The sequence below is a fragment of the Aulostomus chinensis genome, chromosome 19 (genome assembly GCF_037954235.1).
Source record: "Aulostomus chinensis isolate RoL2024-O1b breed Wild chromosome 19, RoL_Achi_v1.0, whole genome shotgun sequence".
Classification (NCBI taxonomy): Eukaryota; Metazoa; Chordata; class Actinopteri; order Syngnathiformes; family Aulostomidae; genus Aulostomus; species Aulostomus chinensis.
The window spans coordinates 8,081,680-8,100,502 of NC_141338.1; the positions used below are offsets into that span (position 1 = coordinate 8,081,680).

The following is an 18,823-nucleotide window of genomic DNA, read 5'->3' on the forward strand; positions in this document are numbered from 1 at the left end:
ATTGCCATTTTACATCCTTGAAAGGTTGCACCAGTTGTAGGCACCTTTCCAGGCAGTCAATCCAGGGCCTGAAAAACGGCGATCCATGGAAAAGGTCACACATTCCCAACAGTTCCCAGTGGGAAAACAGGAGAGCCCACGCCTTCTCAGGAACGCAGAGGCCTAGTACCCTGCAATCTGACAACAATTACCGCATGGATTTGAGCGTATTATAATGCCAAACACTTTATCAGCAGACCTCCACTCAATGCTGCTCAGTCAGTCTGGAGATCATCAGCAGACAATGTGCGTACTATTTAGTAGATCGAACTGTAAAGCTTAGTATTAAGGCGTCAACCAAATTTGCTGGAGAGCTCAAAATTCACATTACAGATGCCTGAAATTCCAATGATATGCATTCTTAAAGCCCTGTAAATCACCTACTGTAGGCTACAAGTCCATAGCGCTGAACCCCTGAGCCCCTATCACGCTGCATCTCCAATTCCAATCTGCCTCTAATCAAGTGTTGTGAAAACGTGACAGCTAAATGTGACAGGTTTAACAGCATTGCATCAAGAGAATACACAACCTATTAGCTGCCTCTGAGTCAATGCCAGCGTGTTCTTTAAGGCTCACGAATGCTGCTGGTGATTTGCCGTAATTGCTGTGCATCAGGGGTCAGATGTCTGTGACTGTTGCAGAGGAATAAAAACTTTAATGCTATAGGAACCTCTCTGACGCTGTAAAGATGTGGTGTTGGTTTACTGGCACTTAGCTTTATAGTACAAGCATGACTGAAAGGAATCATTTTAAATGAGTTTGTTCTATTGCTTATGTAGCTCTGGGATCAACTTTATATACCATAGTTACAGGTCTGGGAAAAACCATGGAAACATTTAAAGAAAGATAACTACTTTTGTATGCCGGTCTTTTTTAAAAAAAAATTCTTCCTTAGCTGAACCATATGACACTATAGTCCATCATATCCCTTGTTCTCTATTTTTACTTGTTCTTTCTTGAGCTCTCTTTAAGGAAAACACAGACTCTTTGGAAAATATACTATTAATACTGTCCTCCATAGAGTCCGAGAAAAAGACGGATTCCCTTCTCTCCCCTGTGTGCACTGGGGAGCTGAGACCAACGGAAACTGGCTGGCTAACTGCTAGTTAGTGAAGCGCAATGAATAGTAGTAGAAAGGAAGTGTGGGCATACTTAAATAGTTCATTAAGATAGTAGTTAAGGCTAATCAACAAATGGTTAAGGCTCAGAAGTAACACCCAAATGTGTTTGCACTCACCCGCTCTATCAAAGCTGGCCAATAATGTCAACCAACATTTTTTTTTAGCTGAGGTTTCAAGGTGCCTTATCAAATCACTCCAGCTGGTCAAGTAAGTCGTCCCAACTGTGTTACTGCCTTCAAAAATGTATTATGAGCAACTCTAGTTACATAAATGCAAGTTAAGATCGTTTCAGAGAAAAGTGTATTTGATGACCTTTGACAGAGCAATGCTAACTTGCCCATCACCTACTATTCATTGCGCTAAGGTAACTAGCATTCATCTGGTTCCTGTGGGTCTCGGATTCCTAGCACTGTCCTTTTGGCTGGCTCTGACGAAGACGGAAAATAACTCCCCAAAAGTTGGTGTTTTCCTTTAATTGTCACGAAAATTTAATTTCAAGGTTCTGACGAGCAGCTCTCCGCAGTAGCTGGGAGATGAACCTTAAATTACCTATTTTTTCATATTTGTAAATGTGTTTCAAGGGAATTAAGCTCTGCTCTGTGTTGATGTAACATTTTGACACTCTGCAGATAGGCCGAGCACAGAGCACCTATCTCATTGAGTTTGCTGCCTTATTTAAACAAACATCTAAACCCTTCACCTTTCACACCAGACTCATAAGAAATCAGGATTCAAATTGTCCAGTATTCCATATCTATTGACTACACCTCACACTCAGCTCATGTTGGATTCATTTCAAAATCACGTTGTTTTTATTGGTTAGAGTTTTATAAAAGCATTGTATTTCATCATAGTTTGATATTCCACAGATTCCCCTAAAAATCCCTCATGAATTGCCTTTCATTTCATCATCAGGCTCAAAGATTTTAATCATTTTTCTGTCAATCCCAGCTCGCCCAAAGTTTGACCTTGTTAATGTCTTAGCAGCGCATTAACATTAAGTGGAGCTAACATGCGTATATTAGCCACTAATCCACCTGTATTATGTATATTTTAACTAAATAAAGCCTGACATCTTCTATGTCTTCATTCATTTAACTGACATTTGTGAATATAAAGCAATAAAAATCAACATCCCAGTCTATGACGTGAAGCTGGTATTAATTTTGCGAGTAGTTCGTGCAGATTGAGACATGAACCAAGTTGTCCGTATGTCAACAAGGTGAGCTCATGGGAAGTCCCTGATTCTCCCATGTCAGAAAGACAGAAACACATTCTCTCCAGCTCTGGCAGTCTAGTCCCAAGCTTTTTCTTTTTAGAGGCTTCTAATCCTGGCGGGTCCCTGGCCTAACGTCACAGGGCCCTCCCCCCGATCCCTCTGTCTGCTGATGTGCTGTGCCTACACTCTCATTTCCTCCGCAGCTCACGAACACCAATCTCCGCTCTGGTCCTTTCGTGGTTCTGACGTCTGAGCATCTGATTATAACTGACTGCCTCATCTGACACCCTGGCTGGCTTAGACTTCAGGGAAAGGCAGTGTTGAGTGAATATGTGGGTTGGTGTGGGTATGAGGCAGCCAAACATGCTCCCTCTCCACCCCTTATATGCCATTCCCTACTTTCCCTTTAGTATGTCTCATATGCTGCTGCCTGAACTGCATCATGTGACCAGGAAGTGTGGCTCCCCTCCATTTCCCCTCCTGGCAGAAAGGAAATATTGTAACAGAGGGGGCCGGCGCTGGGTTCTGTTACGTCGCTGGTTAAAAATAACTGGCATATTTAAGGCTGTGGAGGAATCCCAGGGCAGTCAGAGGCTGGACAGCCTGCCGCCCGGCAGGAGCTCTCTTTCCTCCCTCTCACTCTCTTTCTTGTTAACTTTGTCTTCTCTTTTAGCCCATTTGACTTTACTCGAGCCCGAGCTACGTCCAACATTTAATCCCATTTTCGTCCACCAGTGGAAGCCCACAGCTACACGATATGACGTGATGAATGTGTGGTGTGGGTCGGGTGCTTCCTGGCTTGGCTGCTGCTCTGTCTGGCTATAGTGGCTTGGCTGGATTTGTCCAAACAAACAGTCTCAACCACCTGACTCATCCACCTCATCAATATGCATACCATCACACAGCAGCACTGTCAATGGTAACACAGCGAATACACAAAACAATACCATAACCAGTTTGGTGATATATCACTGTTCTGCAACGTGAGTGGCTGAGGGTTACCATCAGGAAAGGTAACAATTATTGTAAATGTGAATTTAAGTGACGTTGTAATGAGCTCAAATGATCTGTAACATTTAACTTGGGAGTTTCTGTTGACGTAACAAATGTGCACCTCTAATTTCTGTTACGGTTCTGCACGTGAAGGTGATGGATCCCTGATTACATGAAGGTCAAGGTCAAAAGGTCAAGACAAACTTCATTATGAAAGCAATTTCATTCCTCAGAAATCCCACCGTGTAGAAATTTCATCACTCAAATAAAAACGAGAATATTAACTCAACCCTTCACTGATCATGAATTCATCCATCTTGCTGGGTTCCTTACAAAAACAATAACGAACATCAAACTGTTTCTAATTTTTCTCAAATTTACTGGACTCATCCATTTCATTATTGACGTGCATTAAATGTCCTTAGTGATCTTTGCGCACATGTTGATGCACATGTAGACTACGCCTACATGAAATTTGTAGGCGTAGTCATAATCTGAATGGTCATTAGTGGAAATTACATTTTTATAAATAAAATGAGATGTTCTTTAACTCTTTTTGAGATGGGGGGTTACGTATCAGTTCTGCATATCCGTCTAAAATTACTGCGGTAACCAAGGAAGTTGTTCTTTGTCATTTTACCTGCAGTTGGTGCCATGTTGCGGGTACTGTAAAGATCTCATATTTTTGTCTTTTCTTTTCTTTTTTCCTTAATTGTATAATTATACAAGGTGGCGGGAGGTGCAGCAGTGAGAATCAAGCAAACAACTCCATGTTCAAGAGAGAAGAAAGTATGAAAGCTATTTTAATGACTGAACAGCATCTGGAAGAGTGTGGTGAACCCTCAGTATGGAGTTATGATCTGCATCATCACTTGGGTGCTTTCCTGGTTCCTTGGGGGAGGAGAATGAGGTGGCACATGCATGAAAACATGAAATCTAAGAGTTGTGTCTTCGTGTTCTTAGATTGCTGTCACTCTATTTACATTTTGCTCAAATTTGGTGCGTGACTAAACTGACTATGACAGATGTATCTCAACCTCGAACCAGTCGAAACGCGCGGCACAGCCAAGAACAACACCTGAGCTCACCTTTAAAACACAACATTTTGATGGCGCTTCTTCGGGTAGGCGTCCTGACATCTGCCTGATAAGAACATCAGCAGTGTGAGAGGGTTCTTGTCCATGAGAGGAAAACGTTACACCTCAGACAATAACATTACCTCAATGTCTCTGCATCTTCCAGCTTTCATACAAATGCCTTTAATTGAACAGAAACATACTGAATGTATAGTCGGCCGGGTCTCGCAGCTTCCATTGTCCAAACTCTAAACTATAAGTGTTGAATTAACATATTCCATACAAGTCTTCGGGTGAGTTACTATAAGTCACCTTGACTTCATTGTGTAAGGAGAAGCACACGGCGGTGTCATCTTCTCCTCCTTTATCTCTTTTCTCTATTCCTGTTCACTCTGTCGTTATTGTCATGCAAAGCGCCTCAATTGTCAAAGTCAATCCTTTGTTTTCAGGATCATTTTCAAAACCATTATCTCACGCCATAAAGAAAATGGCTATAATGACATGGTTGCCATTGTGTTCCTGCCTAGAGTAGGAAGCAGGTCTTCAAAAACAAGAGATGGGATGCAAGCAGGTTTAAATCCATCACCACGCAGTTGCAGAAGAGAACGCACGCTTTTGATGTTTGGATACACCTTAGATTAAATTTCTTAAATATTAAACAATGAACAGGATCCACTCATTTCCTGCAACACTATTTCCCCCCACCAACTTTTGAATGGCAACCGACAGAAAGCAACATAAACGTAATTCAAGACTTGAAATAAACTGATTAACAGTTGAAGCGTCCTGTTGAGATGACGGCATGTTTGTTGACATGCCTAACGGACAAGATCCTGATGCAGCAGGATCAGTGGCAAAGGCTTTGTTTGCTCTTTCACTGAAGTCTGGAGTCAATGTGTCTCACTAATTATGTTGGATAGAGAGGTTTGTGTTAGCTCGCGAGCTCTGAGCAAACAGTGCCTGAACCCAGTTCAAACTCAGCACTGAACTGCTCTCAGCACTTTCATGTTCCCAGGTAAGTCTTTTCTCATGAGGGTGACATTATTGCCTTTGTATTTTGGTTGTATGTGCTGATAGAATGTGATTTGCAAAGAAGATAAAGTAAAATAAAGTGTATTAATGCCATAAATCATGATAATTTTATGTCACAATGATATGGAGTTTAAATCCAATGGGAGTGGCTATGAAAGGGTCTATAGAATCCTGTAGGAAGATGTTTTTTTGTAGGCTTACTCTGTAGTTAGCATGGCCATGGGTTCCTCAACCAAAAGCCAGTGGGATTTTTACATTGGATTTTGGATATTGTCAAAAATAAACTTAAAAAAAAGAATTATTACACCAGTTTTTTTCAGCAAATAAAACAACTGTAAGATAAATTGTGTGATCAAGTACATTTACATACATTTCATAAAAGGTTTCATGACTAAACATAATAAAGAATATGTTTATACATAAAAAAGAAGCAGAGAAATTAATGTTAAAGTTTACCAGCCTTCATTTAACTGACATGAACCAGACGGAACGTGGTTTGATACAACAAAGTGGATCGATGGTTACCAAAAGAAATGTCTCTCTCAGTTGATCCACTGATACTCTATCACGCGAATTTCCCATGACTTTTCCCCGAATTTCACGCCTTTTTTCATACGTTTCATGATCGTCGAAACCCTTTGTAGTTCATGTCCATGTGGCTAAATTGTGCTAACTGTAGAATTAAAGCAAAAAAACAACCCTGCATGTGCAAGTGTTTTGCATTGGCTGCTTCATATTACAGTCCACACATGTCCTGTAAGAAATTCCAGTCTATTATCACTTGGTGCTAATTTATAGCCTAGGAAACTTGTGGAGTAATGACAGGTGATTAACAAAACTATGTTATTTGATGAATGACATAAACTAGCCTCTCAGTGTATTTTTAAAGGCTAATATAAACTAGAGGGCCATGGAGGGGTGGGGTGGGGGGTGGGGGGGCGTCCATGACTGCAGGTGACCCCTCTTCACCCACATGTCACAGTAGTAAGGATAGGTGCCGTTGCTATGACCACAAACAACCCCCCCCCCTCTCTCTCTCCCTTTCTCTCTTTTCCCCATTCGCTTCACCCCCCCCCCCAACCCACGTGCTCTCCCTCTCTCTCTCTTGCGCTAATGTTTTCCGCGCCTTGTTGCTGGGTAACAGCAAGCCACGCCCTGTGGCTTGCTCCAGTGATTTAAGGATACCTCTCACGCGGTTTTTCTCACTCCAGACTGCCGGTCCCTGCATGGCAACAGGCGCGAGGGATTCCCCCGTATGTCGCCGCTCTGTCTTCCCGTTCACAAACCGCTTTTTCAGTTAAAAAAATCTCTCTCTCTCTCTCTCTCTCTCTCTCTCTTTCTCTCTCTCTCTCTCTCTCTCTGTATATATAAGAAATAAATTTGTCTGGCTGTTTCAATCCGGCGCGCCCAGCAACGACAGCATGTCCGGGAGCATACCGGAGCCGAAACTTTAAACCTTGAGGATATTCAACTAAAACCACCGAAGAGCAGCAGAGAGGAGTCCGCATAGACATTCTCATTGATGAGGTGTGGACCTTGAGAAAGTTTGACCATTTGGACTACAACCAGGCTCACTCCACCCGGATTTACTCTCTTCTCTTTAATTTCAGGCAGCCTCCAAATGACGTCGAGATGGCTTTAGGTGGAACCCTGCTGCCATCAATATCGACGTTTGCCTGTCCGACTGTCAAGAGTAAATCTCTAGGAAGTGCCAATCTAGTGAGTAGACTCTCTTTGCGGTGAAATAACAGTATATGAAAGGAGAAATGTCGAGCCTGTGTTCTTTATTTACACTGGGGTTGTTTTTCAATGTCATTATGGGTGCAATCAGGGTTTGACACTGTTTGGGCGTGCACCAGTTCACACGGGCTGGTGGGGGATCAGTGAATATCTTGACTTTAATGCCTAATATGTTGCCTCTTATATAATGATGAGAAGCTATGTTATCCAGTGTCTTTTCATTAAATGCATGTTACTTATGTGACAGCTATGCCTGCTGTAATACAGGTTACTTATTCAAAATAAACCCTAATTTGAAATCCAGTGTGATTTCATTGGCTGTTTCCTCTACATAGCTGCTTAATCCAGTGCAGTCATGAATGGTTGTTACTTCCCTCTAGAGATGGAAAGAGGAGTTGTCCCATCTTAAGAGACTCAGTGTGCCAACCGGAAGCAGCTGCTCCGACCCGGACCATCCCACTGCCACCAGCACAACTAGCCCCAGCATGTCCAAAAAAGACGCTGAGCCCGACCTGGATTTGGACTATGACTTTATTCTGTCCAACTCTTTGCTGCAGCAGCAGCAGCAACAACAGCAACAGCAGGAGGAGGCCATGGCGTGTAGTTCTGCCCAGGGCCTGTCTCCCTCACCTGGATCCTTCTCCTCATCGTACCCTCTCCCCTCTCCTCAGGGGAGTGAGTTGCTCTATACCATCCCAGACATTAGTGACGTTTCACCCTCTGGAGGCTTTGTGGCAGAGCTCATGAGACCTGAGCTGGACCCGGCATACCTTCACCCTACCAGCCTGCAAGGCAAGTTTGTAGTCAAGACGACTATGGACCTGGGAGAGTACAACCAAGGCGTAAACGTAAGCAAGGCTTGCGTTAATGCTGTGTCGGACCCAGTTCCTTCACGTGCCTCACCGTCCTTTACATGCCACAGGATAAAGCAGGAGACCCCCAGTAATTGCACCATCTCACAGTCCATGGACCTAAACCTGACTGGGATCAACTCCCAGGGCCGGGTGAGCCAGCAGCGCCCCGGCCACTTGGATCTACATGGCTTCCCTGCTGGAGGGCGGTCCATGTCCAGCAGCAGGTTATCTTCATCCTCTTCCCTCTCCCCAGACAATCCTCTGACCCGGGACCACCAGGTTCTGGGCCATCAGATTCCTCTACCTCCCCACGGATACCACCATAGCTCCCCACAGGGCTACACCTCCTACCCTCAGCCATCCGCCATGCAGTACCAAGGTCAGACCACACTTCTTCTTCCTCTTGGCGTAATTCAGAGTTACTTTATATACTTTATTGTAATCTGCAATGCGGCTTCTGCAGAGATCTGTAATTTGAATTCTGTCCATTAGTCAAAAATTGTAGACTAACAAAGAACAGATTGTCAACAGGAATATAAAAGTATAGTCTTTTTAAACACATCCTATAAACCTTGTGGGTTTTAATTACACCACAAACCAGTGGTTCAGAATGGGATTACATCTCATGGCCTTGAACAACAAACACCCTCTTCATCACAGAGCTGCTTAAACCAGCCGAAATAGGTAGAAGAGCAGATGTTAAACAAAACACGTGTAATGTGGGACCTTGTGACACTTTCGAGAAAGAGGCTGTGTTTCATTATTTGTCTCATTTAGAAAGAAAACTGCTGTTTTGTGTTGAATTTTAAAGTTGTGACTTCAGTACCCAGGGAGATATCTAATGTGTATATACAGGCAGAGTATTTCTGTACAGTCAGCATTATGAAGAGTGTGATCTTTAACCCCACCCCCACAGAGCACCTAATGATATCTAGCGGGGAGTGCTTACCAGAGGAACCAAAACCTAAACGTGGAAGACGTTCCTGGCCCCGGAAACGAGTCGCTACACACACGTGTGACTACGTTGGCTGTGGAAAAACCTACACTAAGAGCTCGCACCTCAAAGCGCATCACCGCACACACACAGGTACGTTATCCCAACACGGATACTTCATTACGCAGGATTTGCTTGTTCACGCTGAACCAAACAAAAATGTGGTGTATGATTATTAATAACAACAGCGTCTACTGTGATGTATGGCGCCGCTGTCCCGCCATGTTGGCCCTCCCTTTTACACTCGTTTGGCTGTGATTATCTCTGCAGCAGGCTGAACATCAACACCTCCCCCTCTGTGTTTATATGTTTTATTGAAAAAAGGAGGTGGGATGATCATATTAGACGCTAATAAAAAGTTAGGTTCAAGTTTACAGAGACCTGGAGTGGCCAGAGAGATTTTTTTGTAATGGGCAGAGAGAGGGGGAAAAAATAACCTCACTGAAACAGATTTTTTTGGCCACGAGATATGACTCGTTTGAAAACATAAAATCAATCGATGGAACACATGATGACTCATTGCCAGGAATTAATTAAGTCAAAGTTACATCTCGTGGCCTTGAAGTAACCACATTTAGTCAATGTGTTTCATCTCATGGCCACAAGTAATTAGATTGAGGTAAATGAAGTTAATATTTTTAGTTATTTTAAGGTCAAAAGATGTAATTTGTTCAAAGACTGGCGACCCATCCAGGTTCAACCCCGCCTCTCGCCCAATGTCAGCCGGGACAGGCTCCAGCCCTTCCCCGTGACCCTTAACGGATAAGCGGTAAAGAAAATGGATGGATGGAAGGTGTAATTTGTTCAGATATTCAATCAGCGTGAGCAGGGGTTAGATGGGGGTAGGGAGTCATTTGGCAGGTGCAGTGAAACAGGTTGACACTGATCCTGGCTCAAACACAAACCCCAGGCTGGTTGGCTCGGCTGTCGCACATTAGCTGCAGGACAGGAAGGACTTCTTTTCTTGTGGAGGTGGGGAAGCTTTAACCTCAGGGCCAATGCTGACTGTTCCACATGTGTATTGTGTTTCTATCAAAAGGAGAGAAGCCTTACCACTGCGACTGGGAAGGCTGCGGTTGGAAGTTTGCACGTTCGGACGAGCTCACACGCCACTACAGGAAACACACGGGCCACCGGCCGTTCCAGTGTCAGAAATGTGACCGGGCCTTCTCAAGGTCAGACCACCTCGCTCTACATATGAAAAGACACTTATGAGATCTGGTTGGACTGGACAGCAGTGGATGAAGGCTCTGGGGGAAAAAAAATTAACAAACTTGAGAAGTACATTTTTTTTTAAAACCATCCTTTGCCTTCAAGCCGACGTGAAGCAACAAGACAAGCTGTGATGTTCACGGCAAAAAGGAGCATTTCTCCCTCAAGAGACTAGAATTCTGTAAAAGACTGATCCCGACCTTTGCACGGGTGACTCGACGAGACCTCTCAGTCAGGGTTATAAACTTTTATGAAAAGGGACCAAACTGGAATTTGTCTTATTTATGTGACAAAACATGGTGGACCAGGTGCCAAGAACTGGAAATTTATCTTTGTCATGGAAACCAGGAGCAACAGACAAACATCTCCAGAGGCCTTCTACCAGCAACATGCCATTATATACTCCAACGACACACTGTCCAAAATACTGTATTAATATATACCTATATTTATATAAACATTTCACCTGCAATGCCATTAATTTCAGGTACAATGTTAATTTATACAGAATGGTGCTCAGTGACTCTAAAGAAGGTTTCTTTTGAAGAAAAGGTACCAAAGATTAAGGGAAATATACAAAAGGATGAAAAGTGCCATAGTGGTTGTTTTTGTGTGAAACCTCTCTTCCACAATCTGACTTAAATCAGGTGATTACTTCACTTTTTGAGTGGTGATGGCAATCTTCAATGCACTGCAGTTGCATAGTGCAATAATTTATATGAGACGTTCATATTTTTTTATGGAATGAGTAACTCTGAACAAAGATTTTTTTTTAAATAGTCAAAATATGTAATATAATCTTGAATTTTGTACATTTGTAAATAAAATGTTTTGTTATTGTTTTGTATTTTACAGTATAATAAAATCCAATGTATTTGACAAAATAAAAACATGACCTTTATACTCTTCTAGCATATCTACAACATTGTCATTTACTTAATTGAAAACAAACCCTGATGGAACCCTAAAATAAACATTAATCAGTGGGAAAAATGGCGTTTTTAACAGATTTTCCTGGACGTCATCAGTCACAGTAATTGGAGCCTAGCATGGCAGTGTAATGGAGAGGCATATTTAAATGGAAGCAATAGCTCACTGTCTTTTCACACACAATATCCCCGATAATAGTCAGATTGCCGCAAGCAAAGCAACACAATGTTGCTTTTAAAAAAGGATTTAAAAAAAACAAAACAAAAACCAGTCTCCTACCATGTCCCGTTTCCATGGGGGTCCTTTTTCCACCTGTCAGGTGGAAGAATGGGAGGGACAGCGGAGTCACTGGCTGACATTCAAGGGTGACACTGAATCTGACTTTCTGCTGGAGCTCTCAGGTGAACAAAAGGTGAATAAAACCCATAAAGATGCCACAGTGAGCTATTGTCTTCATATGCACCTACCATATGCCTAAGCATCACTTTACAGTGTATACCAACCATATAAATGTATGAATGCCCTAAAAAGTGCTTAAGAATCAGAGTTTGCTCCTTTTTCTCTTATAAAAAAGAATATCTTGCAATGTTTTGGTCCACTGGTTGGACAGAAGAAGCAATTCGAACAAGTCGTTTTGGGTTCAGGAAAGCTTAGATGAGTATTTTTCTAAATTTCTAACTGCCATTTAATCGATGATTTGAATAATCCTTGATTTCAGCCCTAATTCTTGCATGGCAACATCAAAACACCTTGCAGAATGTGATTTTAAAGAAGCCTTGAGGAGGTGTACCGTGGTATCAACACTGTGCATATTTCCTCATTCAAGCTATTTAAAAAAAAAAAAAAATCCAACTGGACAGATTTTCACCTGCACGTGTACGTCTTCCAAGACCCTTGTTTTATTTGAACATGTTCTTCCTTTATAAAAACTGTTTCAAATGTAATAAACCAATTAAGCTTCAGTCCTTTAAGCCAGTGTTGGCATGCAGTGTCAATTATATATTTTAATATTGTGAATTTTCACACATCTGTTGACACATCAGTAGCACAATCCAACTTCAGGCTGGCCAACGGTTTCATTTACATGTTGTGGTCTATGTTGCCCCCTATAGGTTCATGTTTGAAGCACACTCAGGCTTTTTTAATGCTTGAATGGAGCCCTCTAAAAACTGCCTTCTGGGAATCTGTAGACAGGAACATGAGTGACAGTACAAAGTATTGTATTTGTACTCTAGTATTTAAAAAAAAAAATACACCAAGCAAACACAGCAGAGGAGGCATGGCTTTTATTTACCTTTAACTTGTTTTTTTTTCCTGTAAAAATGACAAGTCAATGCAATATATATATATACACACAAGTAGGAAAGCCTTAGCGTATGCATTCAAGTTCAGGCTTTTCTCTTGTGTGTACGCAGCTCTTGTCCTGTTGGTTCACATGCAGATGAGTGTTGGAACAGAAAAAAGGAACCATTCATGCTGCTTGTTTCTTATTTTTTAATTCTCCAACTTAAAAAAAAAAATCAAAGAGTGCATGTACATTGTTGTTCCAAACCCCATTGAAAATACTGAAAGAAAATCATTCAGATTCAACACTATTGTACTTAAATTGTTCCTCCATTTAAAAATCATCACAAATAATGAACCAGTGTTATTAAGAGAGATGTGGCATTGGTGAACGGAAACCTTTTTTTGGGAAGCGTAAAAGGCTTGTATATTCAATATCAGCAATCAAAAAGTAGAGGAAGAAATCAGAAAAAAAAGAGGGTAAAAATCAAGATGGCTTGTCTAATCATCATCAAAATTCTGTTGTAAAAGGAAGTTCGCAGCCAAGTTCTCATTCTTCTCACAGGCAAAGTAGGCTTGAATTACTTGTCCCTCTGGAAATCCCAAGGCTTTTAACTGGAATAGAGAGAGGAGGAGCTGCAAATTAGTCAAACAGTTCTTTTGACAGGAAATCATACATGACAATGGGAAAGTACGGGTCTTTGCAGCATCAGATCGATGAACATGCATCCTTTAGCCGGACTGAGAGAAACGGTTACTGCCGAGTGTTCCCCCTCACCCTCTCAATGGCCTCCTTCTCCTGTGGCGTGACCTGGATGTAGCTCATGTGACTTCCACCGGGTGCGTCACTTGCGATCCCTCCGACTCCCCCTGCTCCTCCTGCTAAACCTCCACTGCTCGCCGGCACCGCCTCTGGATTGGGTTCATTCAGCATCTGGATAAACTGCTCTTGGTGGTTGCTAATCTCCTGCGATGGTAGATCAACAGTTCAGGTGTGAGTGACGGTGCAGGAACTTTTCAGTTGCTAAGCAGGGAAAGAAAACTCCTCTCATGACTTTGAAAGAAACACACAAACTTTTTGAGAAATGTGCTTATTTTCCTTCCGTCACAGAGCCTGACAAGATGACAGACACCCTTCTCTCTCCTGTTCATGCACTAGGGAGCTCAGAACAATAGAGACTAGCTGATGGCTAATTAGCATAGTGAACTGAATGGTAGCTGACTGGCAAATTAGCATACCTCCATCTAAAACCTGTAGTTACACTACAGTGTGATTCAAATAGATCAGGTTCCAGATTGTGGTTTCCTCTTACAAAGTCAGCTGCAATTTGTAGCTGCAGCTGCTCGTCTAGTGGTCGACAGAAGTTTCGTTTTTTTTTTGTTGGCTGCAGTTTTGTGGCGCTGCGTCAAATCACAGCGCCCAGTCAGGTAAAAAGTTGAAACGATGAAAGAAAATAAAGAACACCCAAATCCAGTTGTATAAATGCAGGCAAAGGCTTTTTGGTGAGAAGTTTATTTGATGAATTTGGCAGAGTATGCTACACTGCCCATCCACTGCCATTCATTGTGCTAAGCTAGCTAGTGGTCAACCAATCCCTGTGGGTCTCAGCTCCCTCATGCATGGACACAGGATAGAATCATATAATTTTATTGTCTGACTTTGGAGAGGATGGTCAGTAACTGAAAGAGTAGGTGAGGTTCTTTTGTCACGTTGTTCTGAGAACACTTTACCTGCAACAGCTCAGGGTTTTCCCGGCCAATCTCCTGCAGCAGGGCAGGGAGCAACGCAGCATTTTGCTGGATCAACTGCCGCATCATGTGGAACTGCGGCTGATTCCTCAGGAAACTCAAAGGGTTGGCTGAGAGGGCCGAGGATGAGGTAGAAATTGTCAGATGCCAAATTATATGCACACAAAGATAAGACCAGAAAACAGTTGCTCATTGAGGTTACTGTTGCGTGTTTTTTACCTCCTCCAGGACTTGGTGAAGGGCCGGTGTTAGCAGGGTCGCTCAACCCCCCCGTGGGGACAGCTGGAGCTGCACTCAACAACGGGGGCAGTGCCGCATCAGGTCCTGTGGACTGGCCCTGCTCGCGGTCTGGTATGCCCTGGAGAAAATCATCATCTGTCATCTTTCTTTATTCTACTTAATGTCTTTTTTATATGGACAGCTCACTGTAAGAAGTTGTTAAGTATCTTTTTTTGTACTTCTACAACTATGATGTTAGCCTGTTTGGGTGAAGTTCCTCACATTGTGAAACACATGTACCTGACAATAAATCATTTCTGATGGAAAAGACAAAAAGCTAATACTTTACTAAAGGTCATATTTGCTGCGGCCCAATTCTTACTGTGAGCAGGTACTCCACAGCTCTGTCTGGGTTGTTGAAGCTTGCTCTGAGAGCTGCTACCACCAGCTCCCTCTCGAAGCCCATCAGCATCATCTCCGTTACCATGGAATCATACGATGAGCCCGTAACTACACCGACACACAAGACAGCGAGAGCACTTTAGACCACTTATTCCTTATTGATGACCCAATACTTGCCAATTCAATTTATGTTAATGAGCATGCATAAGTACTGACACTTTGTTTTCAAGATCTTTTGAGAGAGAGAGAGAGAGAGAGAGAGAGAGAGAGAATATGCATACAGACATTTTTTGAATATTGTTAAAATACTTGTTACAAAGATATGACCTGGAGGAGAGAACATTTTACTCTGGGAAAATAATTAACTTATTTTCCAAAATGACATCATTGTAGCACTGACTGCGCTAAACATGCATTCGCATCAGCTGGTAAATTAATTGGTCTTGGCTGCTACTGTTTTTCTGAGACAAACATTTCTTTCAACTCACAGCATTCGCACTGATGTTCCTGCAGGAAATGCTCATTACGGTTATTATTAAGTTTGGCTGTATCGTTGAACTTAAACTGCTGACGGATCTACGCAAGGTTGAGCGTTGATGCACCCCCCCCCCCTTCACATATGACAACACTAAATAGCAAAATTTCTGATAAAAATAAACAACCTGCGAGCTCTGAAAAATGACATGGTTGGCTACATTTCACTGGCTGATTCCACTAGGTTTTACAGTATTTGCTTGGAGTAAAGCAATATTTGCAAAGTTCAAGAGCGTGCGACTATGGGGAGCTGTGAGATTAGTTTTGGCCAAGCTAAGATATTGTTGATCAAGATACACAGATGTCAGCAAACTGTTGGTATTTACCAGAGATTAAGTGGGCCAAAACGAACAAACAACACACATACGAGCTTACAAATGTACTGCACACCGGAGGCAGCTTAAAAGGTGTTAAAGACAAGTGAGTAAAGATTTATATCCACATCTCCAACCAACATAGAAGTGGTGCACAAATGCCTAACAAATATTTATAAAAGCGTAACCTTACCTAGATTTGCAACTGCCTCATCAATTAAATTTGTGTTTGTTGATGCTTCAGAGCTCCTACAAGAGAGAACAGGTCAGCATGACCACACAAGACACGCTGAGATCAAGAACACAGCGAAACACAAACATCGCTCCATCTTTACCCAACAGGGGAGGAGGCTGGGTCTGCAGGCCTCTCCTCTGGTTTGTCATCCGCTGGAACACTCTCCGCTGGGGTGTCTGCGCTGGATGACGAGGCCTGAGGTATTGTGGAAGCTGTAGTGCTGGGTGTTGATGTGGCACATGACGGCTGGGAGGCAGCTGTGGCCGCTTTAGGCTACAAAATAATTTGTAAAAAGTTTTTTTTTTTTTGCCAAGAAGGGTCCAACAGTTCCTTTATAGCTCAACTTTTTAGTCTCATAAGTACAACATAAAAATTGTGGTTGCGAATAAAAACAAGCTACAAAACAAATAAATTCTGTTTTTGATTAGTAATGTCTATTGTGCAGTGTAGAACAGCCTGATACCCAGCAAAACTGATTATTTTCTCAAATTTTAAAGATTAGTCTATATGTTAACTGTGGAGGTGAAAGAAGAAAGTGATGACAAACATATTTCAAAAAAGGTAAAACAAGGGGGGAAAAAAAACCACAGCAAATTATTAATTACAATTCCCAAACCTTTGTCACCATGACCACCACAAAGTTCTTCTCATCGATTTTGTATTCTTTGAGGGCTGTGTCATCGCTGAGGATTCTACCTGGTAGGACACAAAGAAACTGGTCACAATTCCATTGATATTAGCTTAGTTTCTAACTATGGTTATCATCAACTGTAGTAAACTGAATCTCTGTAAAGAAGGTTCTTGAGCTGAAAAACAGGGTTTTTTTTTTAAATCATGTCTGGTCCATTTGGTTATATTTTTTCTAGTTACATGAGAATAATTTCAAGTAAGAAATACTACAGTATTGTACACAGTATGCTTGTATACAGCCCAGCGTCTATTCAGTACTGTCAACCAGCCTTGGTGTTAGATCATGTTTGATTGTAGTAAAAGACAGTACAGAAGTGAGACTACCGAGAATAAGTACCGCATTGAAGAGCTTTGAAACATTATTCAAAATGAAAGGAAAAACAGAAAGTAAACATACCAGCATAGATCAATTTCTGACCAGCAACAGGAAAACTCTCCTTTCCCTTCTCTTTTTCGATCCTCTCTTTTAATGTTGTCACCTGTAGAAGAAATGTGACAATTTTCTGGGTGATTGCAAAATCCTACAGACATGATAGTCACCTTTAAAACTATCTTGTTCCTTCTCGACTAAGACACAGTGAACTCTGACCCTTCAGAAAATTTCCACACCACCATAAAGTGAGTATCACGAGAGGGGAAGGTTCATATTTACTTTTCACAAACCCATTTGCACGCAGCATGAAGTCTAATTACGCCATGTAGTTATACGCCGAAGACTTCTACATAAATAAATTGTTTGTTTACCACAAATAGCCTACATTGTGTTGTTTACACAAGCTTGAACTTTACATAAAAGCTAAACTCACAATGAACATAAACCGGAATCCACTGCAACGTATCTATAATTTCGAAGAAAATTTCAAACGTCAGTTCCGCGTTTGTTTAGCTTATTTGCCATTATATTTGCCGCCATTTGTAACCTTACGTGGGCTACGGCTAAATGCTGACACTAAACTACTCCTCATAGACAGTAACGTCACTTAATAAAATGGCGCGAATAAGTCTGCCGTTTCCTATCAACAGTGTGAACCATGTAAACCGCGACGGCCGATTTATCGAAGACAAACATTATTATTTAAGAAGATCTTATGTTAGATCGTGTACTTTGAAATGCTAAGGAGGAGGTCCAGGACATAACCAACTCCCACTCCACCCCCCACAAATGATTTTTACACTCACCGTCTCCTCTTCATCAATGTCCACTTTAAACGTCTGCTGTTGTAAGGTTTTCAAAGTTATCTGCATTTTGCCTGTAGCGTGTTCTCCTCAGACCAGGTTTAAATGCTGTAAATTCAACTTAAAAGACTCGTTACTCTTTTCGTTGGCTCATTACAAACTGTCAGCCGCCATGGCTACGCCTCTCTTCTTCTATGTAGGACACAGAGGCTGTAGTGCCCCTAGTGGTTAGCCTTGGAACTGTTAGACTCTGTTTTTGTTTTTTGTTTTTTAACAAAAAACAAAAACAAATACCACAGATTAGAACGAGTAATGTAATGTAACTATAAGGTTGAAATGTATTTAATGATGATGATGAGTGCTTATTTTTGTCATTCAAAGATTTAAAAAAATTCTATTTATTGACAATTTGCAAATACTAAGTTTTGTACATGGAAAAGTATTGGTGAATTTAGTGCAAGTTGTGATGGCAGTGCAATTTGAAAGCCTCTTGACGGCCCAATTGTGTAACCCCCAATGGCACTTCCTCAAAGTACAAGCTATGCACACGTAATTTTGATATTGATCAGACGAAGTGTCGTGGAGCTGATCGAGTCAAAGATACACACCCACACATATGCACATGTGCACCCATCCTTCTTGCTTTCCGTAGAATTGAAACCACCTGATAGAATGATACTTGAATACACCCCAAAAAACTCGGGGTGGCACATTATCAGAAAGTCGGTGTCCCTTTCTTAAGAGGAATCAAGATACCTTCAGGTCCTTGATTAGTAAAGAGAAGATGTGGTATGAGGTACAATCTATAAATAAAACTCAGGCTAGCCCTGAGGACTGCGGTAGATCTTTACTCCCTTCCTCAATATTTGACCCCTTTTGTAAACAGAAGTGGGTCAAACCATTTAATGTGCCTCTGTTTCATAGAGAATGCTGGTCAGTGTAACTGCTCCATATCACTGGTGACCCGGGCGTTCTTGGGCACAGTAATGATATTGAGATTCTCCAGGTGG

The 18,823-nt window shown here is 41.9% G+C and overlaps 2 protein-coding genes across 2 annotated transcripts; one reads left to right on the forward strand and one right to left on the reverse strand.

Moving 5' to 3' along the window:
• The first annotated feature begins 6,697 nt into the window (after window positions 1-6,697).
• Window positions 6,698-12,118, forward strand: klf4 (Kruppel like factor 4). The gene is made up of 5 exons (XM_086188025.1): window positions 6,698-7,007; window positions 7,091-7,199; window positions 7,601-8,453; window positions 8,991-9,161; window positions 10,108-12,118. The coding sequence occupies exons 1-5, from the start codon at window positions 7,003-7,005 to the stop codon at window positions 10,281-10,283; spliced, it is 1,314 nt and encodes a 437-aa protein (XP_086044151.1). The 5' UTR covers window positions 6,698-7,002; the 3' UTR covers window positions 10,284-12,118.
• A 572-nt stretch (window positions 12,119-12,690) lies between these two features.
• Window positions 12,691-18,013, reverse strand: rad23b (RAD23 homolog B, nucleotide excision repair protein). Its single transcript, XM_086187789.1, has 10 exons — window positions 17,817-18,013; window positions 17,035-17,116; window positions 16,564-16,643; window positions 16,048-16,220; window positions 15,906-15,961; window positions 14,845-14,972; window positions 14,463-14,601; window positions 14,226-14,353; window positions 13,273-13,461; window positions 12,691-13,109 (listed from the first exon to the last, which is right to left on the reverse strand). The coding sequence occupies exons 1-10, from the start codon at window positions 17,880-17,882 to the stop codon at window positions 12,996-12,998; spliced, it is 1,155 nt and encodes a 384-aa protein (XP_086043915.1). The 5' UTR covers window positions 17,883-18,013; the 3' UTR covers window positions 12,691-12,995.
• Window positions 18,014-18,823: the final 810 nt, after the last annotated feature.